The 20917-nt window shown below is 37.8% G+C and overlaps 2 protein-coding genes across 9 annotated transcripts in view; both read right to left on the minus strand.

Annotated features, from left to right (window-relative positions):
- The window catches only part of esr2b (estrogen receptor 2b), a 59918-nt gene extending 45426 nt beyond the window's left edge, over positions 1–14492 (minus strand). For 2 of the 5 annotated variants that reach the window (XM_034302614.2, XM_026939147.3), the window contains exons 1-2: positions 14334–14489; positions 13488–13567 (exon numbers count right to left, since the gene is read on the minus strand). The gene's annotated coding sequence lies outside the window, so the exon portion shown is untranslated. Of the gene's footprint in view, positions 1–13487; positions 13568–14333 lie in introns of all 5 variants that reach the window. The other 3 variants (XM_034302615.2, XM_034302616.2, XM_034302613.2) reach the window with 3 other exon arrangements.
- Positions 14493–17597: 3105 nt separating this feature from the next.
- jag2a (jagged canonical Notch ligand 2a) overlaps positions 17598–20917 on the minus strand; it is a 39841-nt gene continuing 36521 nt past the window's right edge. For all 4 annotated transcript variants that reach the window (XM_053232635.1, XM_053232633.1, XM_053232634.1 and 1 more), the window contains one exon: positions 17598–20301. In XM_053232635.1, the coding sequence (XP_053088610.1) occupies positions 19856–20301 (446 nt within the window). In that variant the 3' untranslated portion in view covers positions 17598–19855. The remainder of the gene's footprint in view (positions 20302–20917) is intronic.

Raw genomic sequence — 20917 nt, forward strand, 5'->3', positions numbered from 1 at the left:
CAACTCATGAGGTGTCAGCAAAAAAAATATAAATAAAATTTAAAAAATTAAACATTAGAATAAATTCAAATGTCACTCAGAAATCTGCGCTATGAAAATTCTGGAAAGTTTTAATGATAAACTTTCACGTTTGAACTTTTCTCCTCATATTGAGACTAAAATCTTCGTTAAATAAAATCATTTCATTCTCATTAGAGTAATTCACGACTTTGTTTTTTTCTCTCTCTCAGATTTAATAACTTATAAGCAAACACACGCTTTAAGCCCTCAAGATGTTAGAAAAAGAGAAACTCATTATTATAAAGCAGCTTGTGCTTATAAAACAAAGAGAAAATTATTAGAAACGAGAGTATTCTGCTTTTTTTTTTCTCCTGTCTGTCAAAATCTGAGGAACAATCAACACGGGAATAATCGCCCAAATACACCATCACTACATTCGCCCAGTACATTCGAGTACAAACTTCCTCAGTCAACTTTTTAAATATATATATATATATATATTTCAAATAAATAAAGGGAAACTGGTAGTGCGGCTAAAAACCAAACTCCTGCAGCCAGAAATCAACCTCATTATGATACAGTAAAAGTCTTTATATTTAAATTCATTGATGTTTCACAGTGTGGAGCTTTTACTGATCAACAACATTACAAACATCCTTGACAAACAAATACATCATTTTTAAAAATCTAGAACTGATATGTCTTCATTGAAATAGATAGAGACAGAAAGAGTTAGATAGACAGAGAGAGAGAGAGACAGACAGACAGACAGAAATAGTGAGAGAGAGATAGACAAAGACAGAGACACATAGCGTTAGACAGACAGATAAGAAAGATAGACAGAGACAGAAATCGATAGACAGACAGAGAGATAGACAGAGAGAGAGACAGAGGCAGAGAAAGAGAGAGAGAGAGAAACAGAGGCAGAGAAAGAGATAGATAGAGACAGAAAAAATTTGAGAGATAGACAAACAGACAGCGAGAGATAGAGACAGACAGATAGATAGAAGTTAGAGCGATAGAGACAGATAGCATTAGATAGATAGATAGATAGATAGATAGATAGATAGATAGATAGATAGAAACAGAACGTGACAGACAGACAGACAGTGAGATAGACTGAAACAGAAAGCGATAGATAGATAGATAGATAGAAACAACGTGACAGACAGACAGTGAGATAGACAGAAACAGAAAACGATAGACAGAGAGATAGATAGACAGAGAGATGGATAGATAGATAGATAGATAGATAGATAGATAGATAGATAGATAGATAGATAGATGGTTAGACAGACAGACAGACAGAGTGTAGGAAACCCCAGCACTGTCGTTCCACTGCATCTGATATCAGTTAAACCAAGAAGAGCGCGTGTGTGTGTGGTGTCCGATTCTCACCTGCATTCAGGTATGTGTGTTCAGTAGTGTGTGTGTGTGTGTGTGTGTGTGTGTGTGTGTGCGCGTGTGATCTTCCCGATGCCTGAGGAGTGAGCTCAGCACGTCAAAGCCCCAGTAAAGTTTGTTATGGTTACAGAGCAAAGCAAAGCGTAAACATTACAGTAGCCGAGACACCGATTCACTGTGTTGAACGTTCATAATCATTAAGACACAAAAAAAAAAAAAAAAAAAAAAAACCCACACACACACACACACCTGAGATCATTAATAAATCTCAGATGACGCCGCTAGGTCTCCCACTTTCACTCTTTCTGGCTCGGACTTCTGTAAACTGACACGGTGCTCCACCCGACCACAATAAATCAGTGTCAAATAAATGTCTGTGGTTTAAATATGAAAGGAAAACTTTTACAGACTTACACAACATCTCTTCTACCCCAAACGTAGCCGATCTGCATAGACATGTTTTGCTTACGTTTGCTTCTGTAGTTTGGTCCTAAAGCTACAAAGCTAATGTAGCTAATGGATAATCCAAGTCTGTCCTAATGAGCATATTTGAACTTTATGCACTTAATTATGGGGCCAAGCACCGTTGTGGTAATCTGTGAGTGGATTTCTATTGTTGACTGGGTTACTTCAAGAACATGTCCTCCATCAACCAATCAGCTTGCAGCACACACTTCACAGTGTTAGAATTCATCATGAAACTTACGAACAGTACCAAACAGTACGTTGTTCTACGGGTGCTTTAGTGTTCTCCGCGACTTGGCAAGAACTAGCCACTGATCTGTGGGGTCTGATCTGTGAACGGTGCTTGGCCCCCGCAGAGATTTACGTTTCTATGTTGTTGTTTTTTTTTTTGTCTCATTAGGAAAAAAAAGTGAGATAATGACTGTTTATAGCTGCTATAAGGTAAGTCAGAACAAGAACTAATTGATAAATACAACAAAAGTATTACGTGTCATTCTTTAATAAATAAAAAACTGCAGTGGTATAAGAAACAACACTCTTTAGGATGTGCTGTTATAGGAAAATAATCAACTCTGGCATGGGTAACTGTCGCTCCGCTTCATCACACCACCCTTGAGTGATTAATTTCCTATAACGGCATGACACAGTGCATTTCATTCCTTATGTAACACCTGATGATATACAATATTCTGCGAAATCTGTAATGTTTGATAAACAATGAAACATTTTAAACATATTTTGTCTCCAGGAGCTTTCTGATTGGCTTCCAGCGACAGGTATCCTAAATACTGTGCGGGGCTTCGCTATATTTGTACATCTTTAAAATGTGCAGACACAGCATTAAAATCAAAACTTTAATGAAGTGTTTCCACTGCACTTTATCTATCGGTATATTAGAAGTGTACTACAAAGAGACAACACATGCTGAAGTTAGCTGTAATGTATGATGTCATAAAACCCAATTTTAATTACAGCAAATCAGATGTTATACTTTTGAGATCGTATGTAGTGTGTGGTCAGTTTATCTACTGTAGCCTGCTTTCCATTTTGTCCACCGGGGGGCGCTGCTGTCGGTGACAATCACAGGCGCATAATGAGAGATTAAACACTCAGCTGTCCTTGTTCATCAGCGCAGGAGAAAAGCACAGCCTGAGGGCCTCGCTAAAGTTTATTATCGGGTGGGGAATGAACACGAACACACACACAAACTGGACCTTGTGTAAGTACAGTCTTGAGCTGAATAATTCCTGTTTATGACAGTCTGTCTGAGACATTGATTAATGACTAAGGTCTTCTTCCTCCCTCTCACACACACACAAAACCAGCCTACCACACACATCCACACACACACACACACACACACACAAAACCAGCCTACCACACACATCCACACACACACAAATGCAAAATAAATCCTATGCTAGTATTCATGGCTGGCCACAAATATCCAAAGTAATTATGACAAAAAAAAAAAAAAAAAACCTCTTCCACGTCACCATTTCTTTTGAAGCCACACACATGGATACTGTGAGCTTGGGATCCTGGGAGATTCTACATGGATTTGCAGCCTTGAGCCTTTAAAAGAAACACACCTAAAGAGTTGCGCGTGTTTTAATGGGCTGGTGTGCGAGTCCAGACATGACCTCTTTGAGTCTCTGGGGGGGAATCCGTGGGTACTATGTGGGCGCGAACTCAAGGTGTGCGATCTGGCAAGAGAAGCGAAACGGAGAAGGCACGAAGCGGAACACGGGCAATGTCAAAAATTCAACAGATACGTGGGATGAGCGCTCACAAGAACACACCAACACACCTACTGAATATCTTCATAAATAATGATGTAGTGGAAGGGAAAATGCTTCTGAAAGTGTAGGAGGTAAAACCAGGTGAGATCCAAAATAAGAACACTGTTTACAGAACAGTACATTAGTACAATATTGACTGTTTCTACCATGTACAGCTTTAAAAATTCTTTACTCTGTCAAAACTACAGAGCCATACCAAAGACCAAGACTTAAACATCCATGTCAGGGCAACTGGTTTCATAATAACCAGGTGTTAAAAACAAAAAAAGAAGCACAGAGATGCATATCTAAAGCATTTTTGGAATACAAGACAAAACTAACTCAACTAGTCATGTTTGGAGAAAGAAAGGTTGCGCGTATGATCCCAAGAACACCATATCTACTGTGAAGCATGGTGGTGGGAGCATCATGATATGGGCTGCTTCTCTGCAAACAGTACTGGAGCATTACGTGTAATTAGAGCATGAATGGAGCAATGTACCAGGATATATCTGAGGAGAACTTAATCTCTTCGGTCAACAAACTGAATCGGAGGAGAAGATGGACTTTTGAACAAGATAACGATCCCAAACATGCAGCCAAAAGAACCCAACAAAACCTTCTTGCCAATCTCCTGACCTTTTTTTGAAATTGAGAGTCCATCAGATGGATCCTCGTAAACCTTTGTGCCATGAGGAATGGGCTAAAATTGAACCACAATGATGCAAATAGCTTTGCAACAAAGTACTAATGATGGCCTTTTGTGGCATCTGAATAATTTTTTCCCCACGATCAATTTTCTTTATGCTTATGAATACATACTTTTTTGTCCTTATTTATAAGTTCAAAGTCAAAAGACATTAGTGTGTATGTTTGAAGTGGATATTTGCACTGAAAGTATAATGAATTAGGGATAACCTAAACTCGATAAGTCTGAGGCTTCTCCAGTAGATTTACCCTGAGAGGAAGCCTACAGCTACATGGTTCTGTGTCGCTGAACATGTTAACGGAAACATGGGAATGCAAATGCAAGGATTCTTGTACTGGTCATGAATATTGTACTGTCCCCACACACACACACACACACACACACACACACACACACACACACACACACACACACACACACACACACACACACAGAGAGACTGGTATTTGTCTCTGGAGGCCGAGAGGCGGCTGTGTCCATGACCGTGGTTAGTCACCGAGGCGCTGAAAGCGTGAGTCGCGGGAAAACAAAACACCACAAGCAACTGTTTGTGACAGCTGTGGAAACACTTTGAGACGCGACCGGGGGGGGGGGGTACACACACGCTAGCTGTTACATCAGAGCAAGAGAAACAGTGAGAACCATGGCATAACAACATTAACGTTAAAGTGGTACTTATTATTAATTATTGATTAATTAATTCTAGCTACCAACAAACATACTTTTAAATCTATTCTATTCAGAAAACACTTCTATTCGGAGTGCAAAAAAAGCAAACTCAATCCATCCAGCCCTCTGACTTCAATATTTATTTGCTTAAGAAATGTTTGCTTATTTTCTCGCAAACTGATCCCTGAATCTCAGCAACAGCTGCTCCGGAAAATTCCCACAACGCACTGCAGACGAGTCTCCGGTGCGTCTCACCTTCACCGCAGAAACGCAGCGAGATTTAGACGCGTGTTTAACTATAAATACATGCATTCACAATGACACTGTGTTTCACACATACACAAGCATGTAAAGTACGTACACACACACACACACACACACACACACACACACACACGTTCATGTTCATTATCAGCAGGGACCGTAGGCTCCAGCTGTGGGAGGGACTCTGATTTCCCAACGCAATTTACTCTGAGATAATCAAAGAACCGTGTGAATGAAAGAAGTCACAGGATTTAATTCTGTATTAATTAATTAATGAAAAATCTTCTTTTCCCTGTTTTTGCCTACAGTACAACATTAAGTGAACTTTTTTTAATCTTGTTTAAAAAAAAAAAAAAAACGATAAACATTTGTCCGGTAAGTTTCCTCACCCAGTTTATGACACTTTTACTAAAATAAGATGCGAGATGCTACACTTTTTTTTGTCCTCCAGCCCTTCTAATTTTCCCCATTGGCTATCGGCTCGATAACCCAGCTTTCAAACAGAAACGAGGAAAATATTGCATGATCCTGATTGGTAAATCCTGTTTAAAGCAATTAGTAGACAATAAAATGTAATTAAACAAATTAAAGGACATCTGGGGCAGTTAAATATGGAGAAATCGTAACAATGATCTTTTATGAATGTCATTTTCAGTTACTCTTGTTATTCGAGACATCATCAGTAGAGACAGAATTAAACAGAAAGGGGGAAAATTGTTTAAGAATTGGAGTTGAAGACTGACGTTCTAGATTTTATGTCAGAAGTCAGAGGTGTGTGAAGTTTTTTTTTGTTTGTTTGACATTTTCACTGAACCACGCATGACCCTGTGCTTTGTCCTGCAAGCTTCAAATAAAGCTATGGAGAAAATTCCACGCCAGAGCGAAATGCAAATCATACTGGTGATAAAATGTCAAACACTGTACTTCTACTATTGCTATTCATGAGTAACTGGCAGAAAACGTACCACACTGAAAAGCAAAACCTTCGGTGCATCGCTTGATTTCTTTAGTGAAGGACAATCAGGATTTTTTTTTCAAGAATTAAACGCTGACGTAACGTTTTTATATAAAAACGTAAACATCTATCATAAATAGCTAATGGCATTAGTTATCAGAAGACATTTTCACTGAACCTGATCCTGGGCTCATTATTCTGGAGCAGAGCATTTTTGCGTTCACACTGGAGAATCGCTTCCCGAACCGTGGCTCGACTGCGCCATTCCATATGTTACATTTGTGCATGCGGGATTGCTGGGGGTTTTTTGGTACCCCCTGTGCCACCAGCACTCCAGATGTGAAGAACAGCCCTTATGGGATGCAGAGCATGAGTTACCAGAATACCTGCAAACAGGTAGCTGATCTCTGACACGTCGCCCCACAAACATGAACGAAGGTAAAAATAATACAGTGGTATGAAAGTCTGGTTTAATTTCAATAAGCAGAATAACCACGTCATGAAAGAAGAAACAGGAAGTAATGTGACAAGTTGAACCAATCACGTTACTCGGCATGCGGCCCTGAGAGTGTATAGCTTCCACACCTGATGCGTGTCGTGCCGTGGTTCGGTCGAAACAAATCCCAGATCAAGGGATTTCAAGAGGAGCAGGGATCGGGCCTCTGGACCGTTCACCATAATGTACCGAACTCGTGTCACCTTACCGGTGTTGACGTGTCTCTCTCACCGAGTAAGTCGAGACACTCGATCAGGGCATCTATTAAGCAATTACATCACACATCTGATAACAGCATCTAACTACAATAACAGTGTGTGTACGTATCACGATAGCGTTTATTAACCGAGAACGAGTAAACACCATGTCTGCTTCAGATTACACACGGTGGGACAACACCGAACACCCCACACACACACACACACACACACACACACACACACACACAGCGTGTCATTGTCATGGCCATTTAATGAAAGCTTCTCAAAGCGAGGCTCAGACCTGATCTGAATATTACAGTGTCAGAATTACTGGGTTTAAAGTGTGTATAATAAAAACGATTCGCCTCGGCCCTGACCGCGATAAAGCGCTTACTCAAGAGGAGTTTTGAGAAGTAGCAATTATATTTTAAAGGTGGAACTACAGTATCGCTTGTTGCCAAATTGCCTCATTTAAGCTCTGGAAGCAGTGAGATGACAGCAACCTGCTCTGAGTAACAAGAAAACGTGATTGTCCCAGATGGCCGCCTCCAGAACAGAAAAGAATTCATTTACACAAAACAGTTCACATAAACCTCTCATTACCTCATAGCTCCAGCGCAAAACTAAAGAAGAAGCAGACAAGAAATGACTCAACGACCTAACAGATTTGCATGCATACGCGCACACACACACACAATTCTGTTTATCCAGAAGTGTAATGCCTCATTGATAGCTGCGTAGCGACAGCTGCCAGCCGAGATTCAAACAGTTGTCTGAGGAGCGGCAACTGGTCTGGCACACAACCCTGACCTGGACACACACACGCACGCACGGGCGCGCACACACACACACACACACACACACACACACAAAAGGAGCTCAGCACCTTTATTACAATGGATCCACACCTGAAGAAGAATGTGGGATGTGCACTAATTCAGGCCATGAGATCTTAATTTCCTTTACAACACATTACCAGCAAACCCTTACACCGTGTGTGTGTGTGTGTGTGTGTGTGTACACATTAGCACGTATATGTGTGTGCATGTGCGTGCGTGTGTGTGTTAAGCGCACAGGCCTTTTCATGTCCCAGACATCAAAGAGAAAATCTCCAGTGGTGCCTCAATAGTTTTCTCATGTAGCATAGAGTCTTAATACCCTCTGTCTCTGTGTGTGTGTGTGTGTGTGTGTGTGTGTGTGTGTGTGTGTGTGTGTTCATGCATGGAAATCATGTGACACCATGAGTCTCACATTACACTCACACACACGCAAGCACGTGCACACACACAAGCAGGTCAACACAATCTGTAAGACGCTGATGTCCTAAAACTCCTATTTATTCTAACAGACTTGTGTTTCTTTGACTTGAAAGTACAATCTAAAAAATACAAATAATTTTTTTTTTTAAATAAAGAAATACCAATGTCATGCTTTTATAACTGCAAAACACATGCGAAAATATTTGAATCCAAAACTTTAATTGAATCCAAACCGTTAATTTTATTTATTTGTTTATTTATTTCACTGCTTTGTTTACTAAACCTTCCAAGCGTGTAAAATGTTCTGTGTCTTGAATTTGGCAAAATATATTTATTATAAATATATACACAGCAGGCTACATATTAAAATGTACGATGAGAGAAACTCAAACTATCTGTAGAAATTTTCAGTGAGTTTAAATCATCTTATCGACTGTCATAATCTACGTCACTATTTATTTATTTATTGATTGATTTATAATATTTTAAGATAAATATAAACACTGACAAATTATTGTAAAATGATCCGCCAATGCAGTACATACGTACAATCTTTCTTTAAAAAAAAAAAAGTCTAAGCAGGTTTATTACTTTCATAATTGTTAATCTATTATATTATTTATATATTATATAATTTGTTATAACATTTCAACTATAATTTATCTATAATTTGACTACTTTTCGCAATTTAAGCAGCTGCCATACATTAAAATGGAGAAAATTCCAATCTATGGGGGGGGAAAAAACATTTATTTATTTATTTATTTATTTATTTATTTAAGTGATGAGATCATGATCGACGAGGACGAAAGTCACTAGAATTGTCATAATTATTATTTATTACTTAAGTCACTTGAAATGTTATTTAAAGCAAAACTTCCAAGTATAAATGATAATTTAACTTTAGTAAAAAGAGGCAATGTGGAAGGTTCAGGAGTAAAAGTTAATAAATAAATAAATATGCTTATATTTGTACACTCATATATTTACTTGCTTAATCTGTTTCGTATTTAAATATTTGGATATATCGATGATAATGTTATTCTAATTATAAGGAGTGGCTTGGATTTTTCTTTACTGAAACTAAGAGCTGGCTTATAGGAGTGAGGAGAAATATACATTAGATGTTAATTATAATAATTTCTAAACAGAGATGATTCATAGCAAAATTGACTGACACGGCACGCGGCGTAGCGGATGCATGTGTGCTGAGTACAGAGTGTGTGTGTGTGTGTATATATACAGTTACAGTGGTATGGGCAGGGTGTGTGTGTGTGTAGAGAGGCAGATCATAACATGCTCAGTTTTTTCCCCACTCAAAGCTGGACTCAGTTTCACTTTCCACACAATAAACATAATGGCATTAACTTGAGGGCGAGAGAGGAAATAACGCAGAAAATGATATTAGAAGTAGTTGAGACAGGCCTAGCGTGAGGAAAAAGCAAGAAGCCTGACAGAGATGTGCCTGGCATGCACGTTTCTCTTCTTTAGTCATGCAAAAATGCAGATAATCGCTGATTAGCATGCTAACTTCCTGACAAAATCACACGTGTGCCTGTAGCTAGCACACAGCCACTCAGTCTTTTAAATAAAGGCACAGAGAAAGCGTAAACAAGATTAAAGCCTTTGTATTATTCCACTGTAATTACACGGTAGTTGGGTTAACATCAACCTCTCGCCCAACTACCACGGGTTTCATCATTTTGCAAAATGTCAACACGACTGTATAACTCGCGAACGATTAGATATCAGAAAGTTCGAATTGATTCTGTGTAGATTCTTCTTGTAAATACGGTTAAAATGACCCCAATGACCCCGATTTGAACGCAACAAACAAGGCTAGCTAGCTAAAAATAGCTTATGATCATCGAGTCGCATTATTGTAACATCCAGAAGAAATCTTAAAGCTTCAGACGATCAGCTAGCTGACAAAAAAAAAAAAACATTTGCACATAATCAAATTTCATTAAATAGCATAATAAATTAAAATGCGATGGAAAATTGGCACGATGTTCTTACGTAGTTATTCAGCTACGTTGTTAATTTTTCATTCATCATCGATAACAGGATGAGCGAAACCATGAAGTCAAATCACTTTACAACTTGACGTGGGTTGAGGCGTTCGTTCGTTGAGGCGTTCATTCATTCAGTTTACGTTTTGAAACAAAAATCTGAAAATGCGATCAGAAATCTCATGCTACGTTTTTTACGTGAGGACGTAATGATCCATATTAGCCGTAGTCCAGACACTAACAGCAAACTGTAATCTTTTCTACTTGCTACTAGGTTGTTCTGAACATCTCATTTGCATATAATTAGCAGACATGAGTCTCCATTATTAAAGACATTTGGGCATTAAACCAAAAAAAGTGTCGGATGATTTGCGATAAGTGGAGAATTTGCATAAATCTGATTTCAAAACTTTAAATTCAACTGCATACGTAAAGACAGATCAAGAAGCTTAAACCCACTAACACGCTAACTCCAAGATAAATTACAGACACGTATATTATTTCAGCTTAATCTTTTCACAGCTAAAGTCTCTTATCACATCAGCAGACAAGACACATTACATCATTCTTCTGGGAAATTAACGCGTGTGTAGGCACATTATGACATCTGTGCTATGAAATTCCTTTATCAGTCCTGACTTGTCTGGGATTTAAAAAAAAAAAAAAAAGGTCTAAGTGAAAAATGAATATCAGCTCTGTGTAATGAGTTATGTGAAGTGGGATGTTTTTATAAAACGTGTCGAAGTAAATTAACACGACAGAGGAACGTGGAGGAAAATAAACATCATAACTCTCTCCACACGGCTCAGGTTCAAGATCGTCTCGCACGACTACAAAATCAGTTTTATAACAACATATGCTTTTCATTTTTGTTTTGGAGAATGTTGTGTAAAAGTAATTTCAGCTGGAGTACATTCTATATTGGATGCGTGTAGCACAAAAATACTCGTGAAATGCAAACATTTGGCATTAAAATATTTAAATCTTTGTAGCTTTTTAGCTTTTTAGTTTATACTATGCTAGCTTTAGAAGAGCCTGTGAAAGGAGGCCCGATTGTTGCTCACTTCCTTCATACACGTCTTTATCAGCTCTTAAGATAAAACACACAGTCTTGTGCTGTTATAAGAAAATAATCAGTGACAGGGTGGTGCGATCAAAGTTACTGCTACCACCTTGATGTTAATTATTTTCCAATAACAGCACGTTCTTAAGTGTTTTATTCCACTTATACCACAGCAATTTCTCCACGATCCAATTTATTAATTTATTAAACAACAGCACATTGAAATCTTAACTGTTATATTTAACATGATGTGAAACATCCGGGAATCTTGCTTCTGTTCTCACTTACGTTATAGCAGCTATAAACGGTCATTCCCTCACTCTTTTTTCTCTCTCTTGAAATCAATAAGATGAAAAACACGCAGCTTGTCATGTTACAGAGAACCACAAAGCCGCAGAAGGTGGAAACGCCGCAGAAGGTGGAAACAGCTTTACCTCTGGCTGTTACAAAAGCACTGACACTGGAGACTCCTTCCTTAAATGTTAAATAAACGTCTCCTATAAACATATTAGAGACGAGCGCATAAATATAAACCTGTGATCTGCAGCTGCACTACTGTCAGAGCTGCTGTTATAGAAACTTAATCAAATCAGATTTGAGAAAATTTAACAGCACAGGTGACTAGCAGTGTTGTATTAGCAGTGTATTTGAATTTCTATTAGCTATTTTGTTGTTTTCTTGCTTGTGAAAAAAACATCAAAATATACAGTTATACAAAAAGCATTGTTGCACAGAGATTTCCTTTATAGCTTTAAATGCAGCTGCTCGGCATTTACACACCGCCGGCATTTATTCGGTACGGGAGCAAATGTCAACACAAGCCGGGATTCTTAATCCTACAGATGCTGTGTTCAGCAGCTGTTTCCTTCCACGATTAACGCACTGAGAGGCTTCAGTGTTGTGGGAGGAGAAAAAAAAAGGCTGATTCATCTGTGTAGCAGGAGATAACAGGAAATCCACACAGATCCAGAGAGAGCAGGTCGCATAAGTCACAAGTCTGTCATTACAGGTTTAAATCTACAGCTTCAAAAACTACAAACACACACAAACACACACAAACACACACACTCAGATTTTTCCTGTATATCAGCTCTACAGGTTGAGGAAGATTTAATGTTAGGATAGAGGTATGTTTTCTCTCTGCCTGTCTCTCTGTGGAGTACAGATTCCTGCACACACGCGCGCGCGCGCACACACACACACACACACACACACACACACACACACACACACACAGATTTTTCCTGTACATCAGCTCTACAGGCTGAGGAAGATTTAATGTTAGGATAGAGGTGTGTTCTCTCTCTCTCTCTCTCTCTCTCTCTCTCTCTCTCTCTCTCTCTGTCTGTCTTTCCGTGAAGTACGGATTCCTGCGCGCACACACACACACACATCTGGATTTAGGTGTGATAAGCTGAACTGGCAGATAGATGGTTGCATGGCTGAATTCTTTTGCTGGCAATACAAACTGCACTCGGCAAATTCTTTAGTCTCTGCATGTCCAAACTCTGTTTAACTCCAAAACTCGGAGCTCCTCGTGTAAACAGAAAACCCCTAAATGGTCCCAACACTTTGCAGAAACGCTGCGCGATATCGGTCATCGTTTAAGATCATATGACATCGCAATCAAATCACGTGGTTTCAGAGCCTCTAAGGACCGACCTGCTATTAAAGAAAATTACCGCGTTCTGCGTTCCGACATCGTCAGTCAACGTGATTCATAGATTTGCTCGTGTCAAAGTTAGCTTGAGCTAATAAAGGAGGATTTTTTTTTCACATCCCTAACCAACGCCCATCCCCCATCCATTCGCACGTCTCATATACGTTTCGCCATTAATGTATCGGTAGCGAGCTTGGCGTCATCCTATACCAGGGGTGCTCATTACGTCGATCGCAAGAAAACCACTGGTCGATCTTCTTACTACAACCCCGGCGTGTGAGTGTGTGGCAGAAGGCAAGAGAGTTTTTCGTAATTTTTGCTGAGCTCCAGGTTCGTGTTTATTCAGTCCGCACTTTTCAGCGCACTTTCAAATACTCAACAAACTCAAGCTCACACTTCGCGGCGAGTACATGCGTGCATGCGTTCTTACGTGTCTCGCAATCTCCGCCAGCTATATCGCACTCTATCTCTGTGGTTACGGCAGTTACAAAGAGACACAAATAAATAGACTGGCGGTTATAAGACAAAGGTGAGAATCATCATGCGTTACCTGCCATTCGACCCGCCTCCTCTCCGTCCACCGCTGGCGCTCGACCACACCCTCGCTGCTGTACATCACTTTTGCGATTTCTTTGAATGAAAATTGATTGCATAACTTTATTTGAATAAAAACGAATCTCTCAAAATAATTTCTCAAACTCTAAATTTGGAGTGAACGTGAATCATATCATAATTTACACAGTGGATCTTACCGTAATAATTATAATATGAAAAAGTAGATCTCTTGTCACAGAACTGTCAGCACCCCTGTCCTGCACTATCTTCCTACCTCCATCCTTTAACATGTTTTGATATGCAAATGATCCTGTAAATATAAATATGCAAATTGCATATAATATATACGTGACGTCACTTCTTGCGACTTTCTGAGCAGACTAAGTAATTTCCCCTGAAAGAGTTTGCTCATGAGCAGCAGTGTCTCTAAATAATAGCCAAACTGCAGTTTTTGTAAATAATAATAAAATAAATACATTCATACAAACACTGTTTTCAGATATTTATACAGATATTTACCAACACTGACTTAACACTGATGTCTTAAATTACAAAAACAACACCACAACAAAACACAATGATACAAAACATGGCTTGGTTTAGTGTTTTAGACATACTGAAACTATAAACTTTACTCTGTAAGGTTAGCATTTGAACTACAAACGTGTAATTTAGAAATTTAGACCTGCAGCTGATGAACGCCAATGCTTAGCTCCCTGATTATACCATTTTACCATCGTTAAAACAATTTTCAATCAACGTCGGATTAAAAATAAGACTGTACTACTGGTCCAGGATATATATTATAATATACAGTAAGAGGAAAACAAACTCTTCTGACCTGTGAGAGGAGCTGAAGGCTGGAGGAGCAGGAGGGAAGCTAATGGTACAGCTGGGCGGCGGGTGTAAAATGGCGGGTGTAAGATGGCGGGTGAGATGGAAGGTAAAATGGCGGACGTGAGACGCGGGTGATAGGGAGCGTAAAATGGCGGAGCTGTGAAGTAAATGAGATGGAAAGTAAAATGTCGGGTGTGTGCTAACTCCCCGGATTTTTTTTTTTTCGGTAGCTGCAATTGAAATTGAAACTGTCGACTTACATTTCACTGCAACATAAGTTTTATTAAATTAATTTTCTGATATCCATTTCACACACAGCTAGCCCAGTTAGCAGTGAAGCTCACTACACACAGAGATGCTAACACCCGAGACTCCGCCCACTTGTTTACTTTAGCTGCCAGCCTTCTGCCTGTCTCCATTTTCATTTAAAATGTAACTCAAATCGGGGTTTGTGTTAATAAAATGTTTTACTGCAGATTCTAACAGGTGTTTGTGTGTGTGTGTGTGTGTGTGTGTGTTAGTGATTGTCAGAGCTGCTGAAATAATCAACACCTTCTGCCCAGTCAGCGCTGTGGTATAAGAGGAATGAAACACTCCAGGATGTCCTTTTGTTCCTCTTGTATTACAGAAATTTACATTTATTACAATTTTATATTTATTTTTAATGCTATGGAACATCCACGAAACAAGTTCGTTCCTGTTCTCGCTTACGTTATAGCAGCTATAAGCAGTTGTCCTTTCACCAATCTCTGTTTTTTCCCTCTGTTCACTTCCCTGCTGAAAAAACAAAACAAAACATAGAAACCCTCATAGTATTTGTACTGGTTTTAATGGTTATAATGGGAATTGTATGGGTTTTAATGGAAACTGTAATGGTCCCTGTGGGTCTCTACTGGTAATTTGTTGCCTTCTGTTGGTGGCATGTTATGTCTAGTGGATACCATTAAGGATCTCTAAGAGTAATTGTTTTAATGGTTATCAGTTGGTTTGTAATGGTATTTGTAGTGGAAACCATTAAACTTTCTCTGATGGTTTGTATTGTTTTGTTTTTTTCAGCAAGGTACTTACCAAGAAACCACAAAGTGTAAACTCCTCTGTCCTGTTGACTTTCCTGTGTCAGAAGTTGCAACTTTACCTCTGACTGAGACAAAGTGCTGACACTGGAGACTCCTTCCATAAATGTTTTATAAATAAACTCCTTACAGAAAGCTTCAGCATATCAACAATTATAGGTTCTTCTTTTTTAAATAACAACACTTTAGAGGAGCCAGGTGTTTTCTAAAAGCTGACTAACTGGTTCATTTGAATATTCCTGTACAGCTCTATCCCCCATATCAAACCATAATTGCCATAATTGCGATATATTTTATCTGTTTATGGTTACATTTAATGTTGTGGCTCATACATGACACAAGTTATGCCTTACATTATAGCACCTATAAACACTTGTTCCTTCACCGGCCTCTTTTTTCTCTCTCTTGAAGTTAATAACAAAACCACTATTTACCAAAAAAAAACCCCACAAAGCTTAAACGCTTCTGTCCTGAAGACATTCCCCTGTTGGAGAACGTAAAATTACAGCTTTACCTCTGACTCTTACAAAGCACTGACACTGGAGACTCCTTCCATAAATGTTAAATAAACACCTCTTCACAGAAAACACACGTTTTTTAATCTATTTAATATTAGGCTTAGATCGTACCGGAGCATCCACCATGCAAGTCCCTGTGAATGGACTGTTTTTATAGAAAAGATAATGTATTAGAACGAGCTCATTTATATAAACCCGTGTCAGCAGCATTGTGGTATAAACTTAAATAAACTGTCGTTCATTAAGAAGACTCTTGTAAGCAGTACAGTAAGAAGACCCTTGAGATCCTCGAGGTCCTTGAGGTAAACCCATAACCCATGAAGCTGGATTAGCTTCTGCCTAACATTTACATAGCCAAATAAGTGGATGTAAATGTAATACAAGCTCCCTTTGAAAAGATGGCACTTTAAAAATGCTTATGTCAACCTTTGTGTAGTTGTTTAATCTTTCAAAGCAATGGTTAAGTCATGAATCACACTGCATGGCCAGACTCAGTGCTGGAATGGAAGAGCTTTCTGAAGAATCCCAGACTCCGGGGGGAAAATCCTGTTCATAACTCCAGGGGAATGGGGATTACGCTTTTAAACATCCCACATGCACTTAAGGTGAAAGTGAATAAAACATCCAGTCACAAATATACACATACTGAGAATCTCTCCAGCACAGCCAAACCATAAACCCCTGCTTTCTCCACTCGCATTACGTACTTCATTAGCGTAAAAATAAATAATACAGCTAGCAGATCTACTGTTTTATGGTTTTAGGAGTCACTCTTAAAAAGCTTTGCCAACTCAGGGAAGTCCATGTTTGAGCTTGTATTGTCTGAGTTTGGTGATTTTTTTTTCCCTCTAGCACAGTGGTACTCAAAGTCGGCTCTGAGAATCCCCAGGGGTCCATGAAACATAGCCAGGCAGTCTGTGACGTTTTTTTTGTTAAATTTTGTTACAGTGGTGGAAATCACAACCCACATGATCAAAAATGTTATTTAAGGGTCCAGGCACCAAACTCAACTCAGACTTAATATGATCTATTGGTGGAAAGTTCAGTAATAAAAAGCTCTAAGGCTTTCCAAAAAATATTATTCTAAAAAAAATGATAATAATGTTATGAAATAAATTATGAAATAAATCCATATTGAAGGGATCCATGGAATTTATTTTACAGTTAAAGGGGTCCCTGTCTACAAAAGGTTTCAAAGCTACTGCTCTAGCACACTTACTAAACCTGCTCATGAACTGAAGTGTAATTAGCTGTGTTAGAGTATGATAATTGCCAAACTGCATTAAATATTTCTGTCGTTTTCATACATGACCTTTTTTTAAAAAATTTTTGGACCCAACATAAATTACAGTGAAAGTTTAGTATGAGAGGAAGCTGTTTTCAAAGATCTGTGGTCCATTTAAAAATGTCCTAACACATTATGCAAGAAAGAAATCTGCTCCACGGGCCAGTCCTCTAATAACGTGATTGGTTGAAGTCATAATCAAGTGATTTACATTTAAATGAATCATCATTATCATCATCAATAATAATAATAATATTGTTTGCCACTCTAATTATGATAATATACATTTTAATTGCTTACTGCTATAATGGCAGTATTTTTTTAACAATATGCTGTATATTTGTTAAAGAAAATACAGCTAGAATCAAATCCCAAAAAAAGAAAAATAATAATAATTGTTTAGCATTTTTATTTTCATTTTTTAAAAATGAAACAAAATTCTGTCTCTCTTTATTATTACAAGTTCTTTTAATGTCATGAAATGCTGATCCACTTATGATTCCAAAATGTCTCACAAAATAAAAAGTAAAACCCCAACAGCTCCATAATTTCTGGAAAAAAAATCACCTTCTAGTGCCCAGGAGGAAAAAGAAGTCATCAAATACTTGAAGTGATATATCCTTTCAAAACAGGAAACAGACTGATTTGTGAAGTAAAATGTTTTCATTTGAACAAATTCTTTCCACAAAGTCCTACAGATTTCTGATTACAGACTTCAGAGCAAAACAAAGAACACAAACATCATGATCGTAAGCACTCTAGGGATTTATATATATATATATATATATATATATATATATATATATATATATATATATATATATTAGCCAACATAAATAATAGGAATGAGAATATTAACAAAGAAAAATGGAGCAAAAATATTTGACAGAAATAATAATAATAATAATAATAATAATAAAAATAAAAAAGTCTCTTAAGTTACTAAACTCAAATATACACAGCTATAACTCTTTCCTATTTACACATGTACACATGTATTTTTTTTTCTTACACTTTTTTTATCATTTTTTTTTTTTACATTTATTTTAGTCTTTCTCTGTGAATCTGTAAAAAGCAAAAACATTTCCCACTTTCTGTCAAAACCGGTGGCGAACTTGAAAAACGGAAACGTCATACAGTGTAGAAATGAAACTTTACACACTTTAAGCATTTATTACACACAAATGATGAGATGAACAATGAATGATTGAAGGGTTAAGCCGTTCACTTTTCATCTAATCACCTCCGTGTACTGTATTTTCCGGACTATAGATTGTTCCAGGATATAAAACATAAACCATAAAACCCCACACACATTCTGTCTGATTAGAGATAAGATCAGTAAACAGCAGATGCCTTGTTGCACAAGTTACATTAATGTACATAATTTTTATTAAAGATTACAACCAGCTTTCTTCAAAAAATAACATTTAACAACTCGTCTGGATTGATCATATAAAGTTATTCAGTAACTTAATATAAAAAAATCATATAAAAATAATGTAATAAAATAATATTCAGTGTCAGCATTTAACTATTATTTTACTGATTTAGCATCAGTTTGGTGATTTCTGTATTTTTGCTGGCGTCATAATTACCCAAGCGCGTGATTTCACTTTATTTCTCACTTAGTGGTAGATGATACAATGATACGTTATCAATATTGCAACATCACGATACATTTTCTTAAATATATTGCAGCTATGATACCTCTATATCCCTAAACGACTTCCTGTTACTTTAAAAAAAAGAAATAAACAGCACACTAATGTTCTGTGTAGCTTCTTCTTATAGTTCTCTATTGTAGATTTTTTTTTTTGCCTTCAGTTTCTTGTTAAAGTTTTATGATTTTTTTTAATTACTTAATTTAGAAATTAGTGTCACTTTATATTGCTGGGAATTTTTTTGTCAGTTTTATAGGGGAAAAATTCCCTAAACTTAGTAGAACTACTTTTTATTTTATGCTTAATTACTTAAATTGACCTAAAGTTAGTGTCATTGCTTACTGGTGGAAATGTTTTTTATTTCACTTAGTGTTGTTTCTTTTGAAAAACATATTTGCAAAAATACAGCAAAAATTAAAATTATGAATATTTCTTATGAGTAATACTATTGAACTTATAGTTTTTATCAGCAATTTTAAAGCCATGTTGTGATAAAATAAATGATAAATGATGAAAATAAAATGTTTCATGCGTGAGACACTGTGTCTCACGAAGCAAGTACTGTGATATAATATTTCTGCCATATTGCCCAATCCTTGTAGTTAGTTTTAATGGTATATTTACGTTATTTAAAAAAAAGATGGTAACAATATGCTAACGTAAAAACGGTAATACAAACATCACTTTGCTGTAAACGTTGCACCAGCATTTACCAGAGGAATGAACGCATCTTATAGTCCGGAAAATACGCTAATGGCGCGTATTACACACGTTTCACACACGTCACGACTCAAAGAAAATCCAAAACTACAAATCAAAATCCGAGCTGCCGTTTCTAGATTCACCTTCAACCAAATTTCCCGCCGCGTCCATAGAGACAGGTCCATTTTTATTTAAAAAAACAAAAACAAAATGCAAATAATGACACAAGTGTAAACAGAAATAGAAGAGTGTGAAAAATCTGGATTAGCTCCAGACAGTTTTGTTCATATGTAGCAATCGGAGACTCGCTCACTCCGGTTCACGTCTTTACACCGGTTGTCTTTGGCGCTGTAGTGCGTCCTTAAAGGATGTGTCTGGGCTGCGGTGCAAACGGTGTACACTACCTCCCCTTTAGTGTACTTTAAGGAAGGGCACTTATCCACCACCAGCCCTGGGCTCCCTTCTTCCTCTCTGTCGTCGTCCTCCTCTTCGTCCTGTCTCTCCGCTCCGTCTCCGATCCTGTCCAGCGGATACGTTACACTCTTCCTGTCCTCTCTGTAAGAGGACTGAATGCTCAGAAATGCCCCTCGCTGGTTATTGATGCTCTCCTCCACTGGCGCGTCGACGCGTTCTCTTTCTTTCCTGCGCTTGCGGATCCAGCAGACACACACCACCGTGCAGGAGATCCACAACACGGAGAACAACACACACAGCAGCGGGACCAGGTAATCTACAGAGAGGAGAGAGAGCAGTGTGTGAGCTGTGTTTCAATAGAAAAGCGGCTCACAAGCTCACAATGAATCGCAACTTATAGCTAGCTTATGCATCTAACTTTGTAGTTAGTCTTAGCTAGCTATGTAGCTGTGTTAAGCAGTAGAAAAAAAAAGCTGCCTCTAGTTTGGGAAGCAATAATGAATAAACACATGCCACATGCACAGTGTGTGAAAAGTTAGAATTAGAAAGTTAGAATAAGTTTTCATGAAAAAAATATGATAAATTCACAAAGATAAATTTACAATGTCAAAGTTATAATCAACGCTATACAATGATGAAGTTACAATGATGAAGTTACGAAGACAAAGTTACGATGAAGTTTTGATGAAGTTACGATGACCAAGGTTACGATGATGAAGATACAACGATGCAGCTATGATGATAAACTATTCCAAACCTTTCTGATTTTCCTTACCAATCTGAATTTGTATTTCCATTTTATTTGTTTCCAGAACTCGTCCATGGCTAATAATATCTAGCTAATGTAACGCAACCTCATAGAATATACAGCTAACCTTCCTTAGCCTTAGCTAGCTATGACATTCAGTAAACAGATATCTAGTTGTTTTCAG

The sequence above is a fragment of the Pangasianodon hypophthalmus genome, chromosome 3, assembly GCF_027358585.1.
Source record: "Pangasianodon hypophthalmus isolate fPanHyp1 chromosome 3, fPanHyp1.pri, whole genome shotgun sequence".
Taxonomy (NCBI): domain Eukaryota; kingdom Metazoa; phylum Chordata; class Actinopteri; order Siluriformes; family Pangasiidae; genus Pangasianodon; species Pangasianodon hypophthalmus.